This window comes from Moschus berezovskii, chromosome 19, assembly GCF_049115385.1.
Source record: "Moschus berezovskii isolate FMDL1 chromosome 19, NW_MosBer_1.0, whole genome shotgun sequence".
NCBI classification, from domain to species: domain Eukaryota; kingdom Metazoa; phylum Chordata; class Mammalia; order Artiodactyla; family Moschidae; genus Moschus; species Moschus berezovskii.
Window position 1 is genome coordinate 54,042,027 of NC_142478.1, and position 27,680 is coordinate 54,069,706.

General features: G+C 47.3%; 1 protein-coding gene and 5 non-coding genes across 7 annotated transcripts in view; 5 read left to right on the forward strand and 1 right to left on the reverse strand.

The window, feature by feature from the left end:
* DHX37 (DEAH-box helicase 37) overlaps nt 1–8,039 on the forward strand; it is a 31,275-nt gene extending 23,236 nt beyond the window's left edge. The window contains exons 17-27 of one of the 2 annotated variants that reach the window (XM_055405091.2): nt 1,471–1,577; nt 1,672–1,860; nt 2,319–2,443; nt 2,528–2,644; nt 3,890–4,062; nt 4,860–4,974; nt 5,099–5,236; nt 5,434–5,528; nt 5,618–5,691; nt 7,300–7,397; nt 7,529–8,039. In XM_055405091.2, the coding sequence (XP_055261066.2) occupies nt 1,471–1,577; nt 1,672–1,860; nt 2,319–2,443; nt 2,528–2,644; nt 3,890–4,062; nt 4,860–4,974; nt 5,099–5,236; nt 5,434–5,528; nt 5,618–5,691; nt 7,300–7,397; nt 7,529–7,614 (1,317 nt within the window). In that variant the 3' untranslated portion in view covers nt 7,615–8,039. Of the gene's footprint in view, nt 1–1,470; nt 1,578–1,671; nt 1,861–2,318; nt 2,444–2,527; nt 2,645–3,889; nt 4,063–4,859; nt 5,017–5,098; nt 5,237–5,433; nt 5,529–5,617; nt 5,692–7,299; nt 7,398–7,528 lie in introns of those variants that run through there. The other variant, XM_055405092.2, reaches the window with a different exon arrangement.
* A 3,873-nt stretch (nt 8,040–11,912) lies between these two features.
* Nucleotides 11,913–11,984, reverse strand: TRNAA-UGC (transfer RNA alanine (anticodon UGC)). The gene has a single exon. It is a non-coding gene; the product is annotated as a tRNA-Ala (tRNA).
* A 261-nt stretch (nt 11,985–12,245) lies between these two features.
* On the forward strand, nt 12,246–12,317 carry TRNAD-GUC (transfer RNA aspartic acid (anticodon GUC)). The gene has a single exon. It is a non-coding gene; the product is annotated as a tRNA-Asp (tRNA).
* A 4,107-nt stretch (nt 12,318–16,424) lies between these two features.
* TRNAF-GAA (transfer RNA phenylalanine (anticodon GAA)) lies at nt 16,425–16,497 on the forward strand. Its single transcript has one exon. It is a non-coding gene; the product is annotated as a tRNA-Phe (tRNA).
* Nucleotides 16,498–16,991: 494 nt separating this feature from the next.
* On the forward strand, nt 16,992–17,063 carry TRNAD-GUC (transfer RNA aspartic acid (anticodon GUC)). The gene has a single exon. It is a non-coding gene; the product is annotated as a tRNA-Asp (tRNA).
* A 3,597-nt stretch (nt 17,064–20,660) lies between these two features.
* Nucleotides 20,661–20,732, forward strand: TRNAA-UGC (transfer RNA alanine (anticodon UGC)). The gene has a single exon. It is a non-coding gene; the product is annotated as a tRNA-Ala (tRNA).
* Nucleotides 20,733–27,680: the final 6,948 nt, after the last annotated feature.

Sequence of the window (27,680 nt, forward strand, 5' to 3'; positions counted from 1 at the left end):
TGTGAGACCCCCACCTTCCCAGTACTGTACTTTCTGAGGAGAGGGTGGTCAATGACCTTGGGGCTCAAGGGATATTCTGCCCACTTGGTCCTCTAGGGGAAAGGTCACTCGCCTCTCCTCTGCTCCCAGAAGGGTGGTGTAGGCAGAGAAACCCCCTCCCCATCAGCTGTCACTCCCAAGCCTTCCTCCCTTGAGCCTCTGGTAACCATGAGTCTACTTTTTTATCTCTGTGGAATTTACATTTTGGGCATTTCATAAAAATAGAATCGTTTGATACTTATTCTTTCTTATTTTACTTCTTTCAGTCAACATTGTGGATTTTTGTTTGTTTTAGCCAATTTAAAATTCATTTATCGATCAATTCAGTTCACAGATAACATCATAATAGAGAGGATCATGCTTTTCATTACATTAGTATGTTTGTTTTTTTTTTTTCACTGTCAAAGAACCTAGCTGACAATTTGAATCAGTTTATTTTGGAAAATGTTATAAGTTGATAGCTGTTTTATATTTCAGTTGTTTTGATAATCTACGGCTGAACTTATCAGCGGTTGTATTTTAAAGGTTTGTCCACACTGACACACGTCAGAATTTCCTTCCTTTTTATGGTGGAATCGCACTCCATTCTATGGATTGATGGACCATAGTTTGTCCATATGTTGATGGACATTTGGGTTGTTCCCACCTTTTGGCTGCTACAACTAGTGCTGCCATGAACATTTGTGTACAACTATTTATTTGAACACTGGTTTTGAGTTGGTTGCTCTTTCTAAGCAACCCTCAGGTGATCCCTGAGCCTGGTCACTCTCTGTTCCCTGACCATCTCATTGTCTGGGCACATTTTCTCCCATGAGACTGTTTATTCACGTGTGTACTCACTGGTCATCTGCAATGAAAGTTCAGTGGGGCCAGAGCCCTTGTCTTGTTTTTATTATTTTTTTCATTTTGTTTTTATTGGCGTATAGTTGCTTTACAGTGATGTGTTTATTTCTGCTGTACAGCAAAGTGAATCAGCTATATGTATATGTATATCCCCTCTTGCTTGGATTTCCTTCCCATTTAGGTCACCACAGGGCACTGAGTAGAATTCCCTCTGCTATACAGTAGGTTCTTGTTAGTTATCTATTTTATGCATAGTATCAGTAGTGTTTACAGGTCAATCCCACTATCCCAGTTCAGCCCTCGTCTTGTTTTTATCAACCTCTGTCACCAGGAACAGCCCCTGGTGCACACGAAGTGCTCAGTGCACGCTCTTGAGTAAGAGATGATGTGAATGAATGAACAAAGAGGGCCTTGGGGGTTCCCCTGGCACATGGACTTTGAGTGTGCCCAGGCCCCCATGTCCCATGTTCTGAGCGTGAGTGGTGCTTGGCGGGTAGGCAGTGGGAGCCCCATCCCCTTGACAGAGCTGCCCTCGCCCCTTCCTCCAGCTCTCTTCTGCACTCACGTGTCTCCCGCCACGGCTCCTAGGTCATCAACTTCCCCTTTCCAACACCCCCCTCCGTGGAGGCCCTCATCGCTGCTGAGGAGCTGCTGATTGCACTGGGTGCCCTGCAGGCTCCCCCAAAAACAGAAAGGTAGGGGAGGGACTTGAGGGAAGCGGGTAGCCCAGCTCCCACCCCATTCTCTGCTCTGACCCCTCTCCGAGCTGACCCTCTCTCTATCCTTCAGGGTGAAGCAGCTGCAGAGGTCCCGGCTGAGCTGCCCCATCACCGAGCTCGGCAGGACCATGGCCACGTTCCCCGTGGCGCCACGCTATGCCAAGATGCTGGCGCTGAGCAGGCAACACGGCTGCCTGCCCTACGCCATCACCATCGTGGCTGCCATGACTGTCCGGGAGCTGTTCGAGGAGCTCGACAGGTGGGGGGCTGTGGGACGGGCATTCAGGGATCGGGGTGGGTGGGTGGGGGGAGACCACCCTGGGCTGAGCAGTGCTGTGAAACCCAGCCTCCTGGGGCATAACTGACTCAGTGAGTGGTCTTGTATGAAATCTACATCCTCCTTGTGCCCTGCCAGTGTTCCAGTCTTTACAGATCTCCGGGTGGGGGGTTCAGGGGGGTGGTTTGGTTTCGATATTTGCCTTGCCACAAGGCTTGTAGGATCTTAGTTGCCTGACCAGGGATCAAACAAACCCATGCCCCCTGCAGTGGAAACCTAGAGTCATAACCACTGGTCCTCCAGGGAATTCCAAGACCACGATCATGGTGATCAGAGACCCCACCAGGCATTTTCTAGGCCCTCTCTGTGTAACTGGCAGGTCCCCTGCCCCTGTGGCCACAAGCATCAGGGCAAAAAGCCCAAGTGGCATGTGTTTGTAGGCCAGCTGCCAGTGACGAGGAGCTCACCAGACTGAAGGGCAAGCGGGCCCGAGTGGCCCAGATGAAGAGGATCTGGGCAGGGCAAGGAGCTTCTCTGAAGCTCGGAGACCTCATGGTGCTCCTGGGTGAGTGCCCAGCATGGGCGTGGCCTGTGGGTGGTGGGGAGGGCAGGATGGGGCAGCGAGCCAGCGCTCCCCTCTTCTGCACAGGCGCCGTGGGAGCCTGCGAGTACGCAGGCTGCTCACCCCAATTCTGCGAGGCCAACGGACTGCGGTACAAGGCCATGATGGAGATCCGGCGCCTGCGGGGCCAGCTGACCACTGCAGGTACGGCCTCCCACCAGCCTCCGGCCTCCTCCTATCCTTGGGCAACACCTAGCAGAGAATTTGACATTATGAGCAATGTCATCTACGTATAGTCATTTCTTATGCACAGATTCCGTATTTGCGAATTCACATATTCAGTAAAATTTGCTGTAGAGTGTGGCACTTCTGTGGTCCTTTGAGGACACGCATATGAGAGCAGGGCAGTGACACATGTATGCTCTCTCATCAGGTTGTCTGTCCGTCTCATCATTTCCTTGGTGACGTCCCTCTCATTACCCTCTGCCCCACGTCTAGCGTGGACCAGCTGCTGGCTGCACCTCCTGCCCAGCGGCCACATCCAGGGGTCTCTACTCTCAAGTAGGGTCCAACCCTGGTTTGTTTCTCTAGCAGTGGAGGGGGCCTCTCTTGTTGAAGTTGGGGAGCAGGTGGCGATTCAGCCCCCCACTTTCCACTCCTCTTTAGTCTGAGTAGTGAGGACCAGACCTGTTTGAAGCCACATCAGGGCCTGGTGTGGGTGGTAGATCTTCTTTGTCCAGCCCAGGGATCTGCTTCCTTCCCCTTTTTTTCCTTCTTCTTCTTTCTCTTGTAAGTTAAACAACATGGGTTTTAGTGAAGGTTTTCTAGAGAAGACAGATTTACATTGCAAACCTCATAACAGAAAGCCCTGGAATTCCCTGGCAGTCCAGCAGTTAGGACTTGGGGCTTCCGCTGCAAGGGACGCAGGTTCCATCCCTGGTCAGGGAACTGAGATCCACAAGGCCACTCTCCCCTCCTGCCTTCCTGGTCCTTCTTGTTTTCGCCCTTCTGCTCCCTCCCACTCAAACAGCAAAGCCCAAAGCCCCATCCCCTTTCTCCCTGCTGCACAGTGGGCTTCAGATCCTTCTTATGTGGAAGGAGGAGGCCTCGCCCTGGGTCTCACGCCAGGGCTCCGCAGCACAGGGCACTCGGGAGAGATGGTCTGTCTCCACACTGTCCTGCTCAGAGAGCATGGCGCGTGCACTGGGTCTCCTGGGTGGGTGTACTCCCTGCCCTGAGGCCGACAGGGAGTCAGGTGCAGGCTGTCTCAGTATAGTCTGCTGCCCACAAGGAAACGGGTTTTGTCTCAAGGAAGGAGCAGATATGTGTGGGCAGCTGTTTCTGCCCCACTGGGGCCTTTGTCTCCTGGCAACCTCTGTGCACAAGTGGCTGAGGCCAGGCAGAGCCAGCCCCGGGCCTGGCTGTCCTGACACCTGGCTCCCCTCTCAGTCAACACCATGTGCCCTGAGGCCGGGCTCTTCGTGGACCCAAAGATGCAGCCACCTAACGAGAACCAGGTGACCTACCTGCGACAGATTGTGACAGCCGGCCTGGGTGACCACTTGGCCCGCAAAGTCCAGAGCGAGGACCTGGTGGATGACAAGTGGAAGAACGCCTACAAGGTTTGCCGCTGGCTCGGGAATGGCCAGTGGGGCAGTCATGCCCAGGGCCCCTGCCCTCCTCATCCTCCCATCTGTCTTGTTTCCTGGCAGCCTGGGCACTAAGACACCTGGCTATGGACAGTGTCAGGATGCCTGTGAGCGGCAGCTGGGGGGACCCTTGGCTCTGGGTGGGCCTGTCGTCCTTGGTCACTGGTCCCACTGCCCCTGGGAAAGTTCCCACCTAGAACCAAGGTGAAATGACAATGCAGCTACTTCTCCCTTTGGGCGTGAGCTTCCCCCCAATTTCATTGAACAGAGACAGAAAGCACATCCCATACTTGCCACTGAAAAATGTACAACTCAGAGGTTGCTGGTCTATTCACAGAGTTGTGTAACCATTACCATAGTTAATTTCAAAATATTTTTATCACCCCAAAAAAGACACCCTGTACCTATCACCGCATCACTCCACATTTCCTCTGAATCTCCACAGCCCTTGAGTCTGCTTTCTGTCTGCACGGATTTGCTGTTCTCACGCGTTTCCCATGAATGGGATCCTGCACTGTGTGGCCTTTTACACTGGGTTTTTTAGCTCAGTGTCCCATTTTGGGCGGGTCATAACTGCAGCCTGTGTCTGTACCTCTCCCAGCGGGCTACCCGCTCCATCAGTGGACACACCCTGCTGGTGTAGCCATTTGTCGTTTGATGGATGCTGGCCTGCTTTTCTTTCCAAGGGTGTAACTGAATTCACAGGGGTCAGCCTCCCGCGCTGCTTGTGTATCTCCCAGACTCATGCCCCCCTACCATCTCTCTTGCAGACCCCCCTCCTTGACGACCCTGTCTTCATCCACCCCAGTTCTGTGCTCTTCAAGGAGCTCCCTGAGTTCGTGGTCTACCAGGAGATCGTGGAGACCACCAAGATGTACATGAAAGGTAGTGCAACTGGCTGGACCCTCACCTGACCCCCTTGCTCTGGTAAGCTGTGTCACCGGACCTGTGTGGGGAGAGCCCATGAGCCCCTCGCTGAGACCCCATCCCCTCTCTTCCGGGCCCCCAGGTGTCTCGACTGTGGACATGCAGTGGATCCCAGTCCTGCTGCCTTCTTACTGCCAGTTTGACAAGCCCCTGGAGGAGCCGCCCCCTGCCTACTGCCCCGAGAAGGGGCGGATGCTGTGTCACCGGGCCAGCGTGTTCTGTGAGTCAGGGTGACTTCCCAGTGGCCTTGGGCTCCAGCGGACACGTGGTTCCCCATCCTGTATGCCCTGGGAAGTGTCTGCATCCTGGGCAGTGTCATCCCAGGCTGCAGGACCCTGCAGGTGGGCGGGGATGGGGCTGAGCGGGGAGCTGTGGGGCTCCATCACGGCCCCTCGCTCACCAGCTCCTATGCTTCAGATCGTGTTGGTTGGCCGCTCCCAGCTGTCCAGGTGGATTTTCCAGAAGGCCTTGACTGCTACAAACACTTTGCCCGGGTTCTGCTGGAGGGGCAGGTAGGCAGCCCAGCAACTCCCCCGGCCTCTTGGCATCGTGGGCAGGACGTGAGCCCCGGATTCCCCACTGTCCTATGATCTCTCCCCAGGTCTTCCCCAAGCTGGCCTCATACAAGGGCTGTTTGCTCTCCAGCCCTGGCACGATGCTGAAGACATGGGCCAGGTATGGGCTTCCCTGGAAGCATCAGATCAGGCAGATGGTGGTGGAGTAGCTGTGACTTGGGGCTGCTGTAACAGATCCCTACCCACTGAGGGGCTTAAAACGGCAGACGTGTATTCTCTCATAGTTCTGGAGGTTAGAAGTTCAAGGTTGGGGTGTCAGCAGGGCTGCACTCCCTCTGAAGGCTCCAGGGGAGGATCCTCCTGGCCTCTTCCCACCCCTCGTGGTTCCAGGCACTCCTTGGCCACCACATCCCTCTAGTCTCTCCCTCTCTCTTCCCATGGCTTTCCCTCGTCTCTGTGTCTTCTCAGGTTATTGGATCCAGGGTCCACTGTCTCCCGTTTGACCTTGTCTTAACTACATCTGCAAAGACCTTCTTTCCAAATAAGGTTACATCCTGAGGTTCTAGGCAGACATGGACTTTAGGGGAGATACTAGCCAACCTCTTGGCTTCCCAGATGGCTCAGTGGTAAAGAATCCGCCCGCAATGTGGGGAGATGTGAGTTCAATCCCTGGGTCAGGAAGATCCCCTGGACAGGGAAATGGCAACCTTCTTCAGTATTCTTGCCTGGAGAATCCCATGGGTAGAGGAGCCCAGTGGGCTACAGTTCATGGGGTTGCAGAGTCAGACACAACTTAGTGACTAAACAACAAGTCAGCCTATTATAGAGCTGCCAGGTCCGAGCAGGAGGCACCCTGTACACCTGTGCCCCTGGGGGTTTCTGCCCACTGGGCATGAAGCCACCCCGATCCCACCCATCATCTTTCTCCTCCTGCCCTTCCTTCTGGTCTCTGCTTATTCCTGCTCTTCTCTTTAGGCTTCCCTGGTGGCTCAGATGATAAAGAATCTGCCTGCAAAGTGGGAAACCTGGGTTCAATCCCTAGGTTGGGAAGATCGGTTGGAGAAGGGAATGGCAACCCACTCCAGCATTCTTGCCTGGAGAATCCCCATGGACAGAGGAGCCTGGCCGGCTGCAGTCCATGGGGTCGCAGTCAGACACGACTGAGCGACTAAGCACACACACTCCTGTCTTTTTCTTTCTGCCCAGACAAGGGGCTTGAGGCACCAGAAGCAGACAGGCAGGTGTGCACACACACCTGCACCCCCGGAGACTCAGGATGGGGCTGTGGTTCCAGGAGCCCCTGCCTCCTAAGTCGTTCACCCAGCACTTGGTTTCGAGCATCCTCTCTGTGCCGGCGGTGTTCTCGTGCTGGGATTGAGCCATGACCATGTCCTGTGCAATGCTCTGGTGCAGGGAGGTTGAACAACTAGTACAAAGGGCAGGTGGTGGCCCAGCCACGAAGGGACAGAGCAGGACGTGGGAATGAGGCATCGGGCAGGGAAAGAAAAGGAAAGCCTGACTGAGCAGGTTCAGGAGAGGCAGGGCTCTGAGGCCGGCAGACATCCGGAGGAAGGTTGTAAATGGGACAAGCAGCAAGTACAGAAGCAGCCTGGGTGTGTGGATCAGAGGCAAGTGGTGGGAGGTGATGGAGTCTAGATCCCTTCATCCGCCCGGCACCCCTAGTGAGATGGAGGGAAGGAGACCTCATGGGCAGGGCTGGCCTGGCAGTGGACTTTAAGGTGCACCATGTCCTGCATCCCATCCACAGGCTGCAGCCCAGGACAGAGAGCCTCCTGAGAGCCCTTGTTGCCAAGAAAGCCAACTGTCGAGATGCCTTGCTGGTGGCTTGGAGCAAAAACCCCAAATGTGAGCCTGACCAGGGCGGGTGCCCCACAGCAAGGGGGTTGGGGGGAAGATGGGATGGGGCCACCCAGGGGCCCTGCAGCTGGTGGGCTGGCACAGAGCCACTCTGACTGCCCTCCCTCCCTTCTCTGCAGACCTGCTGGCCGAGTATCTTGAGTGGCTCCCACAGGCTGTGCACGCTGATGTTGAGAAAGCCTGGCCGCCCACCCCTGACCACTGACACGGCACCTGCCTGCAGGCCGAGGGGGCCTGGCAGCAGTCAGGATCCGCTGTGGCCACCCTGACTGCAGACTGCACCCAGGAGACAGGTGGAGCCCTGGGACACCCTCTTGGCTCAATCCTGGGCACAACTTGCTGCCATCCTGGGCAGTCCAACCCAGGGTGACTTTTTTAACTATTTATTACAAAATGGATAATGGTTTTATCTCCCACGCTGGTCCCGTTTTAAACATGCTCTGTGGACTACATTAGTCCCTTGTAGAGCAGCAGGGCCTCCTCTGCTCTTCGTTCCCTGCCAGTATGGTGCAAGCCCCTCCCCTGCCCCAGCCAGGGAGGGCCCGCAGGGCTCCAGCCGGCTCCTGTGGAGCTGGCGGGGTCAGCTCCCTGCTGTCTACATTGCTGTGTAATAAATCCTAACTGACAACAGCTGTATACTGAATCTTGTGAGTTCTTTTGGTGAATCTCCAAATTTGGGGAGGGGTGCGGGTCTGGGAACATCCTGCCTGTGCATGCTTGCACGCTCAACACATGCACGCACTCATGTGGAAACTAGTCTGGGTAGATGCTCACAAACATGTTAGTGGTGATACAGGGCACAGTGAGCCTATAGAAGCTGATCGTTTTTCTTTTAGGTTTTTGCCCTGAATCAACTTGCGCTAATAGAAACACATAAATTTGGGAATTTCCTGGTGGTTCAGTGGGTAGCACTCTGCACTTTCACTGCTGGGCCCCAGGTTTGATCCCTGGGCAGGGAACTAAGATCCTGCAAGACTTGCAGTGCAGCCAAAAAAATAAACACATGCATTCCATAATATACATACATAAGACAAAAGAACAAAGATACGTGGGGGTTTAATATTTCCAAAACTATTGACTTTGTCCAGAGCATGGCCCTAGTGTTCCCCAACTAGGAGGTCTCCCCTACTCCTCCACCCACATCTAAGCCATCTGCCAGGTCTATCTGTTAGTTTGCTTCCAGGATCTGCCCCTTGTGCTCCCCACTTCCACTACTGGGCCACCCCCAACTCCACTACCAGGATGCCACCACCAGCTCCCGCTTGGACGTGGCAGTGGCTTCCTGGCTGGTCTCCGGTCTCTGCCCATCTATGATGAATTTTTCACATGGCAGCCAGAGGGAGCCATTTAAAACATATCACATCCTTCCCCTGCAACAGGTCTGTCAGTGTCTTGGAAGAGTCAACCCTATCCTGTGTTAGTCGCTCAGTTGTGTCCAACTCCCTGTGACCCCATGGACTGCAGCATGCCAGACTTCCCCTGTCCTTCACCATCTCCTGGAGCTTGCTCAAACTTATGTCCCTTGAGTAGGTGATGCCATCCAACCATCTCATCCTCTGTCGTCCCCTTCTCCCCTTGCCTTCAATCTTTCCCAGCATCAGGGTCTTTTCCAATGAGTCAGTTCTTCGCATCAGGTGGCCAAAGTATTGGAGTTTCAGCTTCAGCATCAGTCCTTCCAAAGAATACTCAGGACTGATTTCCTTTGAGATCGACTGGTTTGATCTTGCAGTCCAAGGGACTCTCAAGAGTCTTCTCCCAACACCACAATTCAAAAACATCAATTCTTTGGTGCTCAGCCTTCTTTATGGTCAAACTTTCACATTCATATATGACTACTGGAAAAACTATAGCTTTGACTATATGGATGTCTCTTTTTAATATGCAATCGAGGTTTGTCATAGCTTTCCTTCTGAGGAACAAGTGTCTTAATTTCATGACTACTGTCACCATTCACAGTGATTTTGCTGCTGCTGCTGCTAAGTCATTTCAGTCGTGTCCAACTCTGTGTGACCCCATAGACAGAAGCCCACCAGGCTCCCCCGTCCCTGGGATTCTCCAGGCAAGAACACTGGAGTGGGTTGCCATTTCCTTCTCCAATGTGTGAAAGTGAAAAGTGAAAGTGAAGTCGCTCAGTCGTGTCCGACCCTTAGCGACCCCACGGACTGCAGCCCACCAGACTCCTCCATCCATGGGATTTTCTAGGCAAGAGTACTGGAGTGGGGTGCCATTGCCTTCTCCGCACAGTGATTTTGGAGCCCAAGAAAATAAAGTCTGTCACTGTTTCCATTGTTCCGCATCTATTTGCCCTGAAGTGATGGGACCAGATGCCATGATATTTGTTTTTGTGAATGTTGAGTTTTAAGCCAGCTTTTCCACTCTCCTCTTTCACCTTCATCATGAGGCTCTTTAGTTCCTCTTTGCTTTCTGTCATAAGGGTGGTGTCGTCTACATATCAGGTTATTGATATTTCTCCCGGCAATCTTGATTCCAGCTTGTGCTTAACCCAGCCCAGCGTTCCTCACGATGCACTCTGCATATGAGTTAAATAAGCAGGGTGACAATATACAGCCTTGACGTACTCCTTTTTCTATTTGGAACCAGTCTGTTCCACGTCCAGTTCTAACTGTTGCTTCCTGACCTGCATACAGGTTTCTCAAGAGGCAGGAAAAGTGGTCTGGTATTCCCATCTCTTGAAGAACTTTCCACAGTTTGTTGTGATCCACAGAGTCAAAGGCTTTAACATAGTCAATGAAGCAGAAGTAGATGTTTTTCTGGAGTTCTCTTGTTTTTTCTATGATTCAATAGATATTGGCAATTTGATCTCTGGTTCCTCTGTTTTTTCAAGTTCTCTATTCACATACTGTTGAAGCCTAGCTTGGAGAATTTTGAACATGACCTTGCTAGCGTGTGAAATGAATGCAGTTATGTGGTAGTTTGAACATTCTTTGGCATTGCCCTTCTTCAGGATTGAAATGAAAAATGACCTTTTCCAGTCCTGTGGCCACTGCTGAGTTTTCCAAATTTGTTGGCATATTGAGAGCAGCATTTTAACAGCATCATCTTTTAGGATTTGAAATAGCTCAGCTGGAATTCCATCACCTCCACTAGCTTTATTTGTAGTGATGCTTCCTAAGGCCCATTTGACTTATCACTCCAGGATGTCTGACTCTAAGTGAATGATCATACCATTGTGGTGACCTGGGTCATTAAGATCTTTTTTGTTTAGTTCTGTGTATTCTTGCCACCTCTTCTTAATCTCTTCTGTTTCTGTTAGGTCCAAAGCATTTCTGTCCTTTATTGTGCCTATCTTTGCATGAAATGTTCCCTTGGTATCTCTAATTTTCTTGTCCTTGGAGAAGGAAATGGCAACCCATTCCAGTATTCTTGTCTTTCCCATTCTATTGTTTCCCTCTATTTCTTTGCATTGTTCACTTAGGAAGGCTTTCTTATCTCTCCTTGCTATTCTTTGGAACTCTGCATTCAGATGGTTATATCTTTTCTTTTCTCCTTTACCTTTGCAAGCCTATGACTTGTAGCCCACCAGGCTTCTCTGTCCATGGGATTCTCCAGGCAAGAATACAGGAGGGGGTTGCCTTGCCCTACTCCAGGAGATCTTCCCGACCTGGGGATCCATCCCATGTCTGCCTGCTTCTCCTGCATTGCATGCAGGTGGATTCTTTACCCACAGGAGCCACCTGGGAAACCGAAAGAAACTCTGCAAAGTCAGGAAAAACAAGACCGGGATCTGACTGTGACTCAGATCATGCAAAATTCAGACTTAAATTGAAGAAAGTAGGGAAAACCTGCTAGGTTTTCCTAGGCCATTCAGATATGACCTAAATCAAATCCCTTACAATTATACAGTGGAAGTGAATTTTCTCCTACTCTCATTCATTGAAGGCAAACTCCAGCCCCCACTGCTCTCAACCTCAGGGCCTTTGCATCTGCTATGTCCTCTGTTTCTGCAGACAGTGTCCCGCCACACACACACTTTATCTATGGCAGCTCCCACATCCTCCCCCTTTAGTCTCCATGTCATCACCGTTACTGTCTTCATAAGATTCACTGCTCCTTGCTTATTGCTAGCTTTCTAAATTGGAATACCAAGTCTGGGAGGGGTGTGAAATCTTGCATGCCATGTCTGGGGATACAAGGGTAATTGACACTACCGGAGCATACAGTAGGTGCTCAGTGTGTCCACTTTTCTTTGCACTAGGTGCTTAGTTAGAAAGTTAGTGTTTTCTAACTGCTTGATGACCCAAATCACTAGGAGTGTTAGTTTAAAACCGCAGGCTCTCTGCTGACCTGAATGGGAATCTTCAGGGGAGGGGACAGGGGCATCTGTGATTAAGACCAGGGGCATTTGACTAGCACTGCCCTCTCCAATGAAGCCCACTTCTTAAGTCAGATGATACGGAGAATTTAGGTCCCCTTTCCTGATTTGCTGTGTGACTGATCCAGAGGAGGTGGTTTTAAAAAAAAAAGAAAGAAGAAAAGAAAGCGTGGAGATGCCGGGGATTGAACCCGGGGCCTCATACATGCAAAGCATGCGCTCTACCACTGAGCTACATCCCCTTCCTTGGAAAGTATCGTTCTTGGAATGAGGATATAGAAAATCGCATTTTCTCCTCTTTTCCAAACATTGCGTTCCTTCTGGACACTCAGAATTCAGTCCGTGAGTGCCTTTACCAATTCAAATAGGTCCACATCCCGGTGAGCCCGCTAGTCAGGGACGCCCAGCACTGAGCGGGTGGAGATCGTGGTGCGGAGTAGCTGTGGCAGCAGAAGAATGGTATGTATTTATGAGTCCGGCTGGAGACAGGCGGGTAAGTTGCATCCTCGTTAGTATAGTGGTGAGTATCCCCGCCTGTCACGCGGGAGACCGGGGTTCGATTCCCCGACGGGGAGGCTAGCAAGATGTTTTAATTCATTGTAATCTCCAGAAGGTTTCCCTAAACAGTTCTACGACCTACAACAGATAAACACAAAACCTGCTAATCGCACTTATAACCAGCACGTGTAAATCTTGAAGGATGTCCGTGGCCCCGGCAACATAGTGAAAAGAGCTTGGTACTCAACCAGAGGCAGTATAATACGCAGTGAGTGTATTCATATTTGTATGTTTAAGAAAATTTATTTTCACACATCATTATGACTATAGTTTAAAACGAAAATTGCTCAGAGAACAGATTTCACATGCTATCATGTGAAATGATTATTGTGTCAGATATGGTTATTGTGTCAGATAATGAAAAACTACTGTGGTTAATTTCAGACTATATCAATGTATCTAATCACATTGTACACCATAAACTTACACAATGTTAAATAATTATATCTTAATAAATCTTGATAAAATTTTAACAAAATCTTATATTGAAGTATAGGTGACTAGCAATGTCGTCTTAGTCAGTTACATTTCTGATCTGATCACAATTAATGACCACTAGAGCACACATTATATAGCTCCTATCACGTACAGGGTAGTATGCAGAAGCGCTTAGCAGGTGTGCACTCATTTAGTCCTCATCGCAAGTCTGGTGGGGGTCAGTTGATGATATTAAGCAGATGAAATGCAGGCACAGAGAAAGGGTCCACTAACTCGTCTCAGTTCAGTTCAGTTCAGTTCAGTCGCTCAGTCGTGTCCGACTCTCCGCGACCCCATGAATCACAGCACGCCAGGCCTCCCTGTCCATCACCAACTCCCGGAGTTCACTCAAACTCATGTCCACAGAGTCGGTGATGCCATCCAGCCATCTCATTCTCTGTCGTCCCCTTCTCCTCCCGCCCCCAACCTTTCCCAGCATCAGAGTCTTTTCCAGTGAGTCAACTCATCGCATGAGGTGGCCAAAGTATTGCAGTTTCAGCTTTAGCGTAAGTCCTTCCAGTGAACACCCAGGATTGATCTCCTCTAGAATGGACTGGTTGGATCTCCTTGCAGTCCAAGGGACTCTCAAGAGTTTTCTCCAACACCACAGTTCAAAAGCATCAATTCTTCGGCGATCAGCTTTCTTCACAGTCCAACTCTCACATCCATACATGACCACTGGAAAAACCATAGCCTTGACTAAACGGACCTTGGTTGGCAAAGTAATGTCTCTGCTTTTTAATATACTATCAAGGTTGGTCATGACTTTCCTTCCAAGGAGTAAGCGTCTTTTAATTTCATGGCTGCAATCAGCATCTGCAGTGATTTTGGAGCCCAAAAAAATAAAGTCTGACACTGTTTCCACTGTTTTTCCATCTATTTCCCATGAAGTGATGGGACCAGATGCCATGATCTTAGTTTTCTGAATGTTGAGCTTCAAGCCAACCTTTTCACTCTCCTCTTTCACTTTCATCAAGAGGCTTTTGAGTTCCTCTTCACTTTCTGCCATAAGGGTAGTGTCATCTGCATATCTGAGGTTATTGATATTTCTCCCAGCAATCTTGATTCCAGCTTATGCTTCTTCCAGCCCAGCGTTCCTCATGATGTAATCTGCATATAAGTTAAATAAGCAAGGTAACAATATACAGCCTTGACATACTCCTTTTCCTATTTGGAACCAGTCTGTTGTTCCATGTACAGTTCTGACTGTTGCTTCCTGACCTGCATACAGGTTTCTCAAGAGACAGGTCAGGTGGTCTGGTATTCCCATCTCTTTCAGAATGTTCCACAGTTTCTTGTGATCCACACAGTCAAAGGCTTTGGCATAGTCAATGAAGCAAAAATAGATGTTTTTCTGGAACTCTCTTGCTTTCTCCATGATCCAGCGGATGCTGGCAATTTGATCTCTGGTGCCTCTGCCTTTTCTAAAACCTGCTTGAACATCTGGAAGTTCACGGTTCACATATTGCTGAAGCCTGGCTTGGAGAATTTTGAGCATGACTTTACTAGCGTGGGAGATGAGTGCAATTGTGCGGTAGTTTGAGCATTCTTTGGCATTGCCTTTCTTTGGGATTGGAATGAAGACTGACCTTTTCCAGTCCTGTGGCCACTGCTGAGTTTTCCAAATTTGCTGGCATATTGAGTGCAGCACTTTCACAGCATCATCTTTCAAGATTTGAAATAGCTCAACTGGAATTCCATCACCTCCACTAGCTTTGTTCGTAGTGATGCTTTCTAAGGCCCACTTGACTTCACATTCCAAGATGTCTGGCTCTAGGTCAGTGATCACGTTATCATGACTATCTTGGTCGTGAAGATCTTTTTTGTACAGTTCTTCTGTGTATTCCTGCCACCTCTTCTTAATATCTTTTGCTTCTGTTAGGTCCATACCATTTCTGTCCTTTATCGAGCCCATCTTTGCATGAAATGTTCCCTTGGAATCTCTAATTTTCTTGAAGAGATCTCTTGTTTTTCCTGTTCTGTCGTTTTCCTCTATTTCTTTGCATTGATGACTGAGGATGGCTTTCTTATCTCTCCTTGCTATTCTTTGGAACTCTGCATTCAGATGCTTATATCTTTCCTTTTCTCCTTTGCTTTTCGCTTCTCTTCTTTTCACAACTATTTGTCTCGTCTAAGGTCACATAAATCACAATCTGGTCTAGACACTGGTTACTTCTGGGGAAAACTGGGATAAGGTGAGAGTGACTCTGCCTTTCCAAAATTCTGTACTTCCGTGGACTGTGAAGTTTTTCACTCTCCTTCCCTTCCTTCCTTCCTTTCTTCCAAACTCGATTTTTATCAAATTGATACACTACTATGCTTCGGTGAAAAGCAGCAGAAAGGGTCTCCTGCCGTATCCCTCTCTCCTGAAGGAGTTCTGGAGATTCTGCTTTGGTGCATTGTTTATTTTGAGCTGTCAGCATCTCAGGTCTCCTTGCTGCCACTTGAGTCCCTCCTGTCCATTCATTCTCCACAAGAAAGCCAAGGGAGACTTTAAGATGTAAATAATATCACTCTCTCCCCAGAGGCTTTCCCACACAGAAGAAAGTACAAACCCTTTACCATGGCCTTCAAGGCGGGCAAGACCTGGCCTCTGTCCACCTCTTTCTTCTTGCCTGCTACCTTCAGCCCCCTCACCCTCTTTGCCTCTTCCAAACTGGTTTCGTTTCCATTCCAACAAATAGCCCGACTCTTTCAGCCCCAGGGCCTTTGCATCAGCTGTTGCCTCTACCCCCAGAGGCTCTTCCTCCACCGGCTCTTCATTCTCCAAGTCTTCCCGGCATTCCCTTTCTCTTACTGCCCCCATAACCAGGTATTCCACCCCCTCACTACCATTTATTTTGCTTCTTAGCATTCCTATCACAAGGAAATATTTTGTTACCGTGTTTGTGACTGGATCACATAGATGTTTCGCCAACACTTATTAAACGACTTCACATCATCACTCTTTGCTCAACCTCTCCCAAAGAGTACTCCCCACCCACCCATCTCCCAAAGGGCAGGGAAGCAGAGAGAGCCGAATCTGGATGCCGACCTGTTGATTTCTTGGTGCCTTGAAGCTGCGCAGGTGTCACGGGTGAGGTGCTATGCTTGGAGTCTGGATTTGAGTCACTTATTGCCGCGAAGAAAGCCACAATCTGGCCCATAGACCTTCCACATGCCTTGGCGTGGTCAGCATCCTTGCCATCCGGGAGCTGCACCCAAGGGGAGACCTTGCTCTTTTGCTCAGAGAAGAGATCCTGAGAAAGCGGAACTCTGAGCAAGGTAAGATTCAACTAATATTTTTAAGCACCTATTAGGTGCCAGGCACTGTTGTCGGCCTTAAGCGCAGTGACCGAGGCTGATGACTTCTCTGCCCGTCGTGGATCTGTCGTTGTAGCTGGGGAAGGGAAGCAACAGATGATGGACAAGGAAAACAGTACCTAGGCTACAGTAAACAATACAGGGCTGGGGCAGTGGTGGGAGGCGTGATCAGGGAAAGCTTCTCGGAGGCGACGACCCGAAGGACGAGAAGGGGCAGGTGCGGGGCGATCCTGGAAGGCGGGGATTCCAGCTGATCCAGGTCCCCCAGCAGGGGATCCGCTGGTCGATGACGCGGGGCCCTTAGATCACGAGGAGGAAAGAAATAGAGCCTACCTCTGGCAACAGCCGAAATAGCTCAGTTGGGAGAGCGTTAGACTGAAGATCTAAAGGTCCCTGGTTCGATCCCGGGTTTCGGCAGCGGTCCCTTTTTTTTTTTTTTTCCCCCTTCCCTCTTGTGTCGGAGGAAAACAAAGTGAAATGATTCTTTCGAATTAATAAAGGGATTTCATATTCTTCGTTTAAAACAGCTTCGAGTAGTATCAAAGGGAAGCCAGACGGTATGGGAACTTCCGCGCACTTCCCCGACTGGAAAAATCCGACAAGTCCAAGAATTATTACTTGACTCCATTTCTTTCATTTCATAAGCTACCTCTGTTTGACGTTTGTTGACGTCTGTTGGTTACTTTTTGCTGGTTATTTCTTGCTGCTTATTAATTTCGTTCTCAGAACTCTCGCGACTAAATCTTGGGTGGAGGAGGAAACGGACTCTTTAAGACGGAATTAAATGAAGTGGAACTTTTCCTTTTTGTATTTTGTGAGAAGAGATATTTAACCTTTTAGAACACGTTACTCGCTGAGGAACACTGAGTACACCTTTAAGGGCTGAGCTGAAAAGCTGTTGGCAGAGCTGGTCCTCGTTAGTATAGTGGTGAGTATCCCCGGCTGTCACGCGGGAGACCGGGGTTCGATTCCCCGACGGGGAGGCACTTATTTTCTATCGCCTGCGTTTTATTTGCATTTCTCTTTCAAGCCAATTATTCAACTTTCACAAAAATTCCTTACTCTTCTCTAAAAAAATAAACCTGGCAAGCAAGCGAGATTTGGTCGGGTGGTTGTCTTACTAACTGCTTGGTCACAATCACCCCACTTCTTCCCTTGGTTACAAGAAAGAAAAAGTTCTCACAACGAAGTGGAATTTTCCATTTCTGGGAGGCCACAACGCCGCTGTCAAGTGTTTGGTTTATATAATGGTTTCCCAAAATAAAACTCTTTCCCTCTAAAACCAGAAGATGCTCACTCTGTTGCAAATATTTCATCTTCTTGGGTCTTGCGCCCGCCCAGAGGTTGGCCTTCAGATAATGTTAATGGATTTGAAACAGAGTGACTCTAAACCGAACTGTTTTCTCGCCTTAATTTACTTGCAGACTGAACTTTTGGAATATAGCTATCATTCTCCCCAGGCTCCTGGTCTTCCCTCATTTATTTGTCTGTTCATTTATTTTTTTTCCACACTAATTTTATGAATATCTACTGAGTAGTTGTCTGCCAGGCACTGTTCATGGCACAGAAGATAGAGCAGAAAGCAAGACAGAGGAGGCTCTGCTCTCATGAACCTACCAAGTCAGGGACACAGACAATAAATAGTGTAAAAACAGGTTCTGAGACCGATATATGCTATGAAGAAAAACAAAACAAATCAAAGTGAATGCAAAGGATTCATGGGTGCCTTTATTTTTTTATTAAAAACCTAAAAAAAGTTTTTCTTTGGCCACCAGCATGGCAGGTGTCATCTTATTGCCTCCACCAGGGATTGAACCCAGCCCCCTGAAGTAGGAGGGTTAATAAGGACTGGACCGCCAGGGATGTCCCCACAGATCCTTTCAGAGAGTCGGGAAGGCTTTTCTGAGGACCCTGACAGTGAGAAAAAGATGATCATGAGTATATTTGCTTTCCATGCAGAGAGAATGGCAAGTGCAAAGGCCGTGAGGTGCAGGGAGTCTGGTCTGCCTGATGAACAGCAAAGACAGGTGTGTGGCTAGAGTTCTCCTAGAGAGGAGGAAGGGAGTACAGGAGGGACACTGGCGGGGCAGGGGCCCCCAGACGCCAGATCACTGAGAGCCTTAAAGGCCACAGTTAGGAACATGGATTTGATTCTAAGTTTTACACAGAGAGGAAACATGATCCGGCTTGTCTAGAGCAGAGCAATCAGGGACACCTACTGAACTGTCTACAACTCCTCAACTGGCTTACAAGCCAGGTCCAGAATACCTCCGCCTAAGCCACCATCCTTCCTCCGTTCTGCAGGTAAGGTCGCTCTTGTGGTTGTCCCCTTGAGCTAGGGGAATAAGGTCAGACGATGGCTTTCTATGGTGCCCCATTCTGCATCTCACCCCAGTGGCCCCCTGTTCTTTCTCTGTTTCACCAGACAGCATCAGCAAAGCATCAGTCCACACATGGGGTGATTATACACAGCAATAGGCCTTTGCTGGAGTTCATATAACAGCATTTTTAATAATGAGAACTGGCATTTTAGAGCACGGGTCTTGTATCAGGCACTGTTCTAAACCTTCTCTGTGTGAAGGAGACACATCATTTGATATCCCTTATATGTGGAATATAAAAAGAAATGATACAAATGAACTTACTTACAAAACAGAAAGATTCAAACTTAGAAAATGAACTCACAGTTGCCACAGGGAAGGGATAGTTAGGGAGTTTGGGAAGGTCATGCACACACTATATATTTTAAATGGATAACAATAAAAAGTCACTATGGAGAACAGTGTGGAGATTCCTTAAAAAACTGGAAATAGAACTGCCATATGATCCAGCAATTGCACTCCTGGGCATACACACCGAGGAAACCAGAATTGAAAGAGACACATGTACTCCAGTGTTCATCGCAGCACTGTTTATAATAGCCAGGACATGGAAGCAACCTAGATGTCCATCTGCAGATGAATGGATAAGAAAGCTGTGGTACATATACACAATGGAGTATTACTCAGCCATTAAAAAGAATGTATTTGAATCAGTTCTAATGAGGTGGATGAAACTGGAGCCTATTATACAGAGTGAAGTAAGCCAGAAAGAAAAACACTGATACAGTAAATTAATGCATATATATGGAATTTAGAAAGATGGTAATGAAAACCCTGTATACGAGACAGCAAAAGAGACACAGGTGTATAGAACAGTCTTTTGGACTCTGTGGGAGAGGGTGAGGGTGGGATGATTTGGGAGAATGGCATTGAAACATGTATATTATCATATGTGAAATGAATCACCAGTCCAGGTTCAACTCATGATACAGGATGATCGGGGCTGGTGCACGGGGATGACCCAGAGGGAGGATAAGGGGAGGGAGGTGGGAGGGGGGTTCAGGAAGGGGAACTCATGTACACCCAGGGCGGATTCATGTCAATGTATGGCAAAACCAGCCAATATAATACTGTAAAATAATTAGCCTCCAATAAAAAATAAATAAATAAAAGATCTCAAAAAAAAAAAAAAAGCCTACTGTACAGCACATGGAGCTTTCTTCAATGTTATGTGCCCGCCTGGATGGGAGGGAACTTTGGGGGAGAATGGGTACATGTATGGTGGCCTCCCTTCACTGTTCACCTGAAACTAACACAACATTGTCAATTGGCTATAACCCAATACAAATTGTTTCTGGAGTTAAAATAAAAATGAAAAAATAAATAAATAAAAAGATCAACCTTCTCTGTGTAACTCATTCAATGGTCACAATCACTCTATGAAGTTGTTACTATTCAAATCTCCATTTCACAGAGGAGGCCCAGAGAGGTAAGGTAATGAAATCACAGCTGCCGGGTCCAGTGTCCTGGGCATCAGTTCATTTGGACTTTACTGTGAAGAGTTTCAGGTATCCACAGACTGGAAGAAAGATAATCAGTTGAGGATTGAGTAGCAGGGTATTTTCAGGTGCATTCTGCACATCATAGTAAGTGACTCTTACCTGCCAGGAAATCTCAAGTGCTGGTGGGAAAAGGTGAAGCCTCGGTTTTCTGTGTTCTCCTTGTCGTTCACCTAACCGGTGAGTGGCAACTTGTTGACTTGAAGGACACTCCATTTTCATCGAAGTATAGTTAATTTACAGTGCTGTATTAGTTTCAAGTGTATAGCAAAGTGATTCAGTCATACATATATATATTCTTTTTCAGTTACCCATAGATAGAAATATAAGTCACCGAAAGTTGGAATGATTGTAAAAAACAAGAAACCAGAGATTTCTGGGTGGGGGTGCAGTGGGGGCAAGTCCTTATTCATTGGAAAGAAACTCTATTTTCCTTTCCTTCTTTTCTGATTGTGAGGAGCAACATTCACGAATAGGTCTGTCTCCCTTAATTCCTCGGTTCCGGTATCAGAATTTAGGCTGCAGAGCTATGAACCATAGGTCTAATTCGGAAACATAAAAGTCAAGTTTGGATTTATTTTGGTTTGCTTTTGCTAAACTGCAACACCCATTTAAATATACAAATTTTTATTTGGGAAAAAAACAAAAACCAAAGAATAGACTATAGCAGAGAATTTCAGAAACCACATCAGAGAGGGTGGGGGATGTAGCTCAGTGGTAGAGCGCATGCTTTGCATGTATGAGGCCCCGGGTTCGATCCCCGGCATCTCCATTACGGTTTCTTTTTCATTTTACTTCAATTTCTACAGGTGTTCACCATACAAACACCTCGGACCTGATTATAACAAGAGGTATTACAGTCAATCCTAAAGAAAATCAGCCCTGAATATTCATTGGAAGGACTGATGTTGAAGCTGAAGCTCCAATACTTTGGCCACGTGATGTGAAAAACTGACTCATTAGAAAAGACTGCTGGGAAAGACTGAAGGCAGGAGAAGGGGATGACAAAGGATGAGATGGTTGGATGGCATCACTGACTCAATGGACATGAGTTTGAGCAAGCTCCGGGAGATGGTGAAGGAAAGGGAAGCCTGGAGTGCTGCAGTCCATGGGGTCACAAAGAGTTGGACACGACTGAGGGATTGAACTGATTACTCCTCCAGTCACTACGTGAAAATGAGATTTTTACAATAGATGTGACCTCCCCTTGCTTAACTACCAAAGTAATTTTGTTAGAAGAGGCAAAAGGAAACAGTTACAAGAAACAGGTCAAGGCAAAATCTAACGTGATGACTTAACCCACGGCAAAAGTGAGAACAATCATTTAGGGAGTTTACCCCTTGATTCCTGGCATTTGACTGCAGTTATAGGCCTGGAGGCCTGGTGAGTCATTCCAGGCCGTGAGACGGCAAGCTTGGAAGTCATTCAAAGGTCTGAGCGACTGTGCTGTCCTGTACCCTTTTAACTGCTCTCAGTAACAACCATTTTTCAAAGGCAGCCACCCAAAAGGAAACCAGCAGTTCGAGGAGGCGGCATTTTGCTTCCTGCTTCCTCCCCAACAGGCCACAAATGAATGCATGAATGGCTGTGGCGCACATACCTTTTCAACCTATATTTGTATACTGTATTTTACCATTAAAAATAAAAGCTATTTTATTAAAAGAAGGGATCCTGTTGCACTCTGTGGGGTTGGCGGTTCTTTGTTTGCAGTAATAACGAATTTGTCAGCCATCAAATCCTTTCTATCATTTGATCTGATCTCATATTTTAAATCATAAGAACAGCTCAGCTTAGAGCTGGAGGGATTTGACTCTGCACAGCCCTCATGTTTAGAGATGAAACTGAAATTCATGAAATAACTCACCAGTTGGGGAGTGAAATACCAGTGACAGCTTCTCTTTGTAAGGAAATTCTATGAAAGTTATTTCTCCCTAAATGTCAACAGGTTTTAAGAGAAAAAAAAAGTTGAGATTATTTTTTAAGTTATCAGACCTCCCATGAAATGAATCATATGCTTCTGTTTTACTGTGTATCTTATGATTAAATATTTCTAACGGCACAATGATAAAGAAAAAAACACCATAAGGAAGAAAGAACAAGGCTTGTGGTGGGAAATGGAGCTTTCTAGAAAAGATGTCTTGAATCTTTGGGGAAAAAAATGTTTTCCAATCATTAGATCTGGTTTCACAATATAAAAAAAATCAAAGCCCTTTGTATGAGGTACCAAAAGTAGTCACATTCATGGGACTGCCCTTATGGTCCTCTGGGTAAGACTCCATCCTTCCACTGCAGGGGCAGGGGTTTCATCCCTGGTCAGCGAACTAACATCCCTGCCTACAGCTCTGCCAAGAGTAAAAAACAAACAAAAACCCAGTCAAATTCATAGAGACAGAAGGAATGATGATGGCCAACGATTGGGCGTGAAGGATTAGGGTTAGTGTTTAATGAGTACAGAGTTTCAGTCTTGCAAGATGAAGAGTGGAGACAGATGGTGGTGATGGTTGCACATGAAATTGAAGGGTAGCAGAATATACCACCCGAAAATATGTTCCTTTGATATTATTTTGAGCTATTGGCACTTGAAAAACAGCGAAGTTTTCACTGAACTCCCCTTATCTGCCCAAACACGGATCCTTCAAAAGGAACTCAGTGGTCCTAAATCCTCTTCCCAAGAGTTTAACTAACCAGAGAAGATTGATTTTTGACATAGGAGAGACTAAAACGACACTGAAATTTGTCACAAACTATCGTATCTCTATCTGTTCTTCTGTTCTCCTAGTAAAAATCATTTACTCTCCCTTAAAATGCCTTTCTATATTAAGATGATGTGTGTGTTAGCTGCTTTGGGATCCCATGGACTGTAGCCTGTCAGGCTCCTCTTGTATGGAATTCTCCAGGCAAGGATACTGGAATGTGTTGTCATTGCCTTCTCCAGGTGATCCTCCTGACCCAGGGATCAAACTCCGGTCTCCAGCACTGCTGGCAGATTCTTTACCATCTGAGACACCTGGGAAGCCTGTTAAAATGGTATGTAAGCCTAAATTCTAAAGTCTCCTCTCTGAGTGACACATTTTCCCTCTGGAGTATCTCCCTAACATACATGAGGTGTGCATGTTAATAAACTATTGTTTTTTGTCTTTAATATCTCTTGCTAATCTTTCATTACAGGTGTTTTGGCTAAGAACTCAGAAGGGTAAAAGGAAAATAATTTTTCCTCCCCTACAGTATACTTAATACTACTGACTTGTACACTTAAAAGTGGTTAAGAGGGTATATTTTGTGTGTATTTTGCCACAATCTAAAAACAACAAATTAAAACACAAAACAAAGCAAAGACCCAATAAGTTAACTAACTGCTTAACATTCCTATACTAGGCAAAATTGGGGACTGGAACTTCAGTATGATTTTCTCACTGGTCGGTTATGAAATGGGTTGTTTTGAAGCTGGACAAGTTTGTGTTCTGCCACACAATGCAAATACACACATGCACGCAGGGAAAGGAACAGAGTCTCTAGGGCTTCTTCTTTTCTTTTCCCCAAGCAGTAGGTTTCCTTGACTTCCTTTTATGGTTATATAACTGATGACACTGCAAGGCAAAACTTTCCCATCCAGCTCTCCGATTTCACCCTCTCTCTTGGAAGGAAAATGTTAATTTTGTGGACATTTTCATGATGCTGAGTTAAGTCCCATACAATGTTGTAACCTTCAAAGGGAACTGAATCTGTTGGGAGAAGGAGGAAAGGCAGGCAGACAAACAGGCACCAGTCCAATCTCCTGCAGCCCAACACCCAGGCCCTTTGTGAGCTCAGCTCATCACATGCTCATGCCTGCCTGCCAATTCTGCCTTGTTGCTGGGCCTCTGTCACTCTTCCATTGGTGCCAGCTCTGAAGCAATACTTTCTGGGGTGCCTGCAAAGGACGGATAAGTGGGTGGAAGAAACTGAAAATGGATCCAGTGACTCATCCTGCTTCTGGCTTGTTCTAGCACATTGCGTTCTAGGTCAGGGGATTTTAAGAGCGTGACTTGGATTACTGAATCCAAGTCGGACATTTAGATTTTGGGAGCCCTTCTCAGCAAATAGAAAAGTAGTTGTAACAACAACAACAATAATCCATTGTAGAGCAGGGTTTGTCAACACAGTGGATTACTGACATTGGGGGCCAGGTTAATTCTGTGTTGTGGGGGAATGTTCACTGCAGATTGTTTAGCAGCATCCCTGGCCTTCCTCACTAGATACCAGTGGCACCTCAACCCCAATACCATAGTGTGACCACCAAAAATGACTCCTGGGAATTCCCTGGAAGTCCAGTGGTTAGAACTTGTGTTTTCATTGCTGTGGCCTGGTTTCAATCCCTGGTTGGGGAACTGAGATGCCCAGCCTCGTGCTGGGGCCAAAAAAAAAAAAAAAAGTCTTTAGACATTGTCAAACGTCCACCCAGGGGCCAAATCTCTCGTGATTGAAAACCACCGCTCTGGAGAAATAGCAGCCACCTGTCTTTAGCAGCAGTCTTTGGAGAGGTCATTTTTCTCTTCCCTCCCTCTTACCTCAGGCCTAGACCTTGGGCAAATTTTTATTTCTATTTGCTTCAACCAAACCCACAATGAGACTTAAATTAGAGACTGCAAGGGTATTGCAGAGAACTCTTCTGATAGAGACAACATCAGTGTTTTCAGTTCCTAAGAATACAGTTTTCTCTTTGGGGATGACCCCTGGCCCATTCCCCTCTCCCCTCCCCTCCCCGTCCTTTGAGCCTCTCTTCTCCCTCCTCTTTATCCTTCTTTCCTCCCTTGTCTCTGAAATCAGGCCTGTTTTTCTCTGTACCTTTTGGTTTCTGAAAAAAAGAACTATGTCACAAAGCTTGTGACTCAGGCTTTAAACAGCATGAATCACAAGGCTTGCAGCAAAGGAACAGCCCAAAGCAAACAGGGCGTGGTTTGAAGCCAGGCCTGGTCATCTGAGAAAGAACCTCACCTTTTTGTTCCTCTGTAAATTTCTTTCTGAAATTTAGGGAGTCGGGGGGGGGGGGGGGGAATTAGAGCCTCAATGTTCTGTTCCTTTAAATCCCCTTTCCAAAAATTTAGAAATAACTTTCACAGAAATCTGTATTAGAAGTCATTGTGAAACCACAGAAATGTGGTTTGCAGGGAGAAGGGGCTCCAAGGAGCTCCAGTTCTGTAAGTTTCAGTACAGAAAAAATTTGGTGAGAGGCAAAGTGATAAATAACAAGTGATTTATTTAGACTAAGATGATTGTAAGGCTTACAAGCGGGTGGGTGGGAGGGTGCTGCGCGCCAGGTACTTAGTGGGCTACAGTTTTATAATCAAAAGAAAATTGGGGAGGGGGAAAAGACCACCTTCCTCATTCTCAAGTAGACGTCAAGCTTCCATCATCAGTTCCTCCTCCATATTGGGCAGGGTAGTTTTCTTATCCCTACCTGGTCGAGTCAAGATGGTCATGGCATGATAGAAATGAGCAAAATGGTGGTAACATATACTAAAAATTGTAAAACATGTCAGGTTTCAGTACAATATCACCCTTTCTTTATATTTTTTAGTGTGCCCAGAGGAACATGTCCTAGGAATCAATAAGTTATTGAGCTCAGTGGGCAGGATGTGGGTCTCATTCTACCATTGTCTCATTGGTTTGGGGGCCTGCCTGATGCTTCTGTTGCATGGTTTTATTGCTGAGCAAGCCTGCTTGCTTTTGTGGTTAAGCAAAGTTGCTTTCTTGAGTGAAAGACCCCTTAATTTATAATGATCTCCCTTACTCTTTTCTCTTATAATCCCCTAGGGGATTAACTATTTAATCACCAACTTTGTCTCTTAGCTCCTATCACCTAGGATCTACTAACATGAAAAGTGACATTTTATTTTTAAATTCCCAGTAATAAACTCATTCTGAAAAATGTTAAAAATTAACAGAGGTTAAAGGCTGTTTAGAAAACTGCTTGGATCTTTTCCATAAGTACATATATGCTGCTGCTGCTGCTAAGTCACTTCAGTCGTGTCCGACTCTGTGTGACCCCATAGACGGCAGCCCACCAGGCTCCCCTGTCCCTGGGATTCTCCAGGCAAGAACACTGGAGTGGGTTGCCATTTCCTTCTCCAATGTGTGAAAGGGAAAAGTGAAAGTGAAGTCGCTCAGTCGTGTCCGACCCTTAGCGACCCCACGGACTGCAGCCTATCAGGCTCCGCCATCCATGGGATTTTCTAAGCAAGAGTACTGGAGTGGCTTGCCATTGCCTTCTCCGAAGTACATATATACGGGTTACCAAAGAATATGTATACTAGTTTTGTTTTTATTCACATTTTATGTATAATCTTTAAATTATGTAATGTTCATAATCTCAAGCAGGACTGTAGTCCTTTCCTGACGGCAGAATATTTCTTAGTTGGTTGCCTCTTTTTCTATATACATATATTTTTGAAGGCGTTAACGGTAAAAATTTAAAAACACCCTCCTCTCATTTACAGAAATAGGAAATATTCTAGAAGAGTCCAGAAAGAACAGTAGCTGGGGAATTGCAGACACGAGGAAGATTTTTCACTGCAAATTTCATGTAAACATGTTAAAGTGTTTTAAGGTTTCATCATATTCATATGGTTTAAATACGTTTAAAAATCTGCTGGAGAAATGACATAGAGATCAATCACAAAATACATTGTCATAAAAAATAAAAAAGATCTAACTGGTAATCTTTCTTTTACCCAAATGAAATTTGCCTATAGAATTGTTTTATGTTTGGGATATTAATTTCACCCCCAGGAATAAACAGAACTTAGATTCAATTAGTATCTTTTTAAAGTCTTGGGCTTAAACACGTTTGATTTCTGATTTCTGAGCTCAAGTAAATAACAGAATTCAAATTCTGACGCCTCCCGGTTTACAATCAAGCACAAACCAGGAAGCCTAAAGAGCAATCTGGAAAGTTCTATCAGCTTCCAGGTCCAGCTCAAAGAGTTTCACACAGCTGTGTGGAATTTCTGCTTTTCAAAATTCAATGTACACCTGCCATAGGGATTTCTCCCTTATAAGCTTATTTTTCATTCCTGTTCGGAGGAATTCCTGAGGGTTCTGACTTGTCTGAGGCGGCTTCAGACCGTAGCCCTGATATTTGCCGAGTCATTCATTCACCTTGTCCCGGTGCCCGCCCGGTGGGGGACGGGCTCTGCCGCCACAAGTTGGGGGCTGGACCCCTGCGGAGGCCTCGCGACGGGCTGAAGATAAGGGGGTTAGGGAAATACTGTCGTTGTCTAAAGTAGATCCAGAATAAAGACCACTCTTTATTCGCGAGGTGGGGGGAAGGGCAGGGAGGCGTGCGCGCCTGGGGACCCGGACCCTGGCTCGGCGTGAGGCGCTTGACAGGACCACTGTCCGCCTAGGGCGGGTCTCGCGAACGGCGGGGCCCGTCCGGGCTGAGGGGAGGGGGCAACGGGGCCGGTTGGCGGGACAGCCCACTCCGGACGCCCAGAGAAATCCGTGCCGGGTTTTCGCGCCTCCCACTCCCCACCTCCTTCCGGGCAAGCCGAGCGCTGGATGCTTCCGCTGTTTACTGTTCAACGAACGCGCTGATCCCTCCGCTCGGCCGCTCAGGACGGCCGCCCGCTCTCCAGCAGAATCGGCTCCAAAGCTCCAGTCTTCATAAGAGAGCATCTTAGGAGGAGAATGAGTCGATTCTGGGGGACTGCTTTTCTGTTTAGAGGGTGGGAGGCCTGCG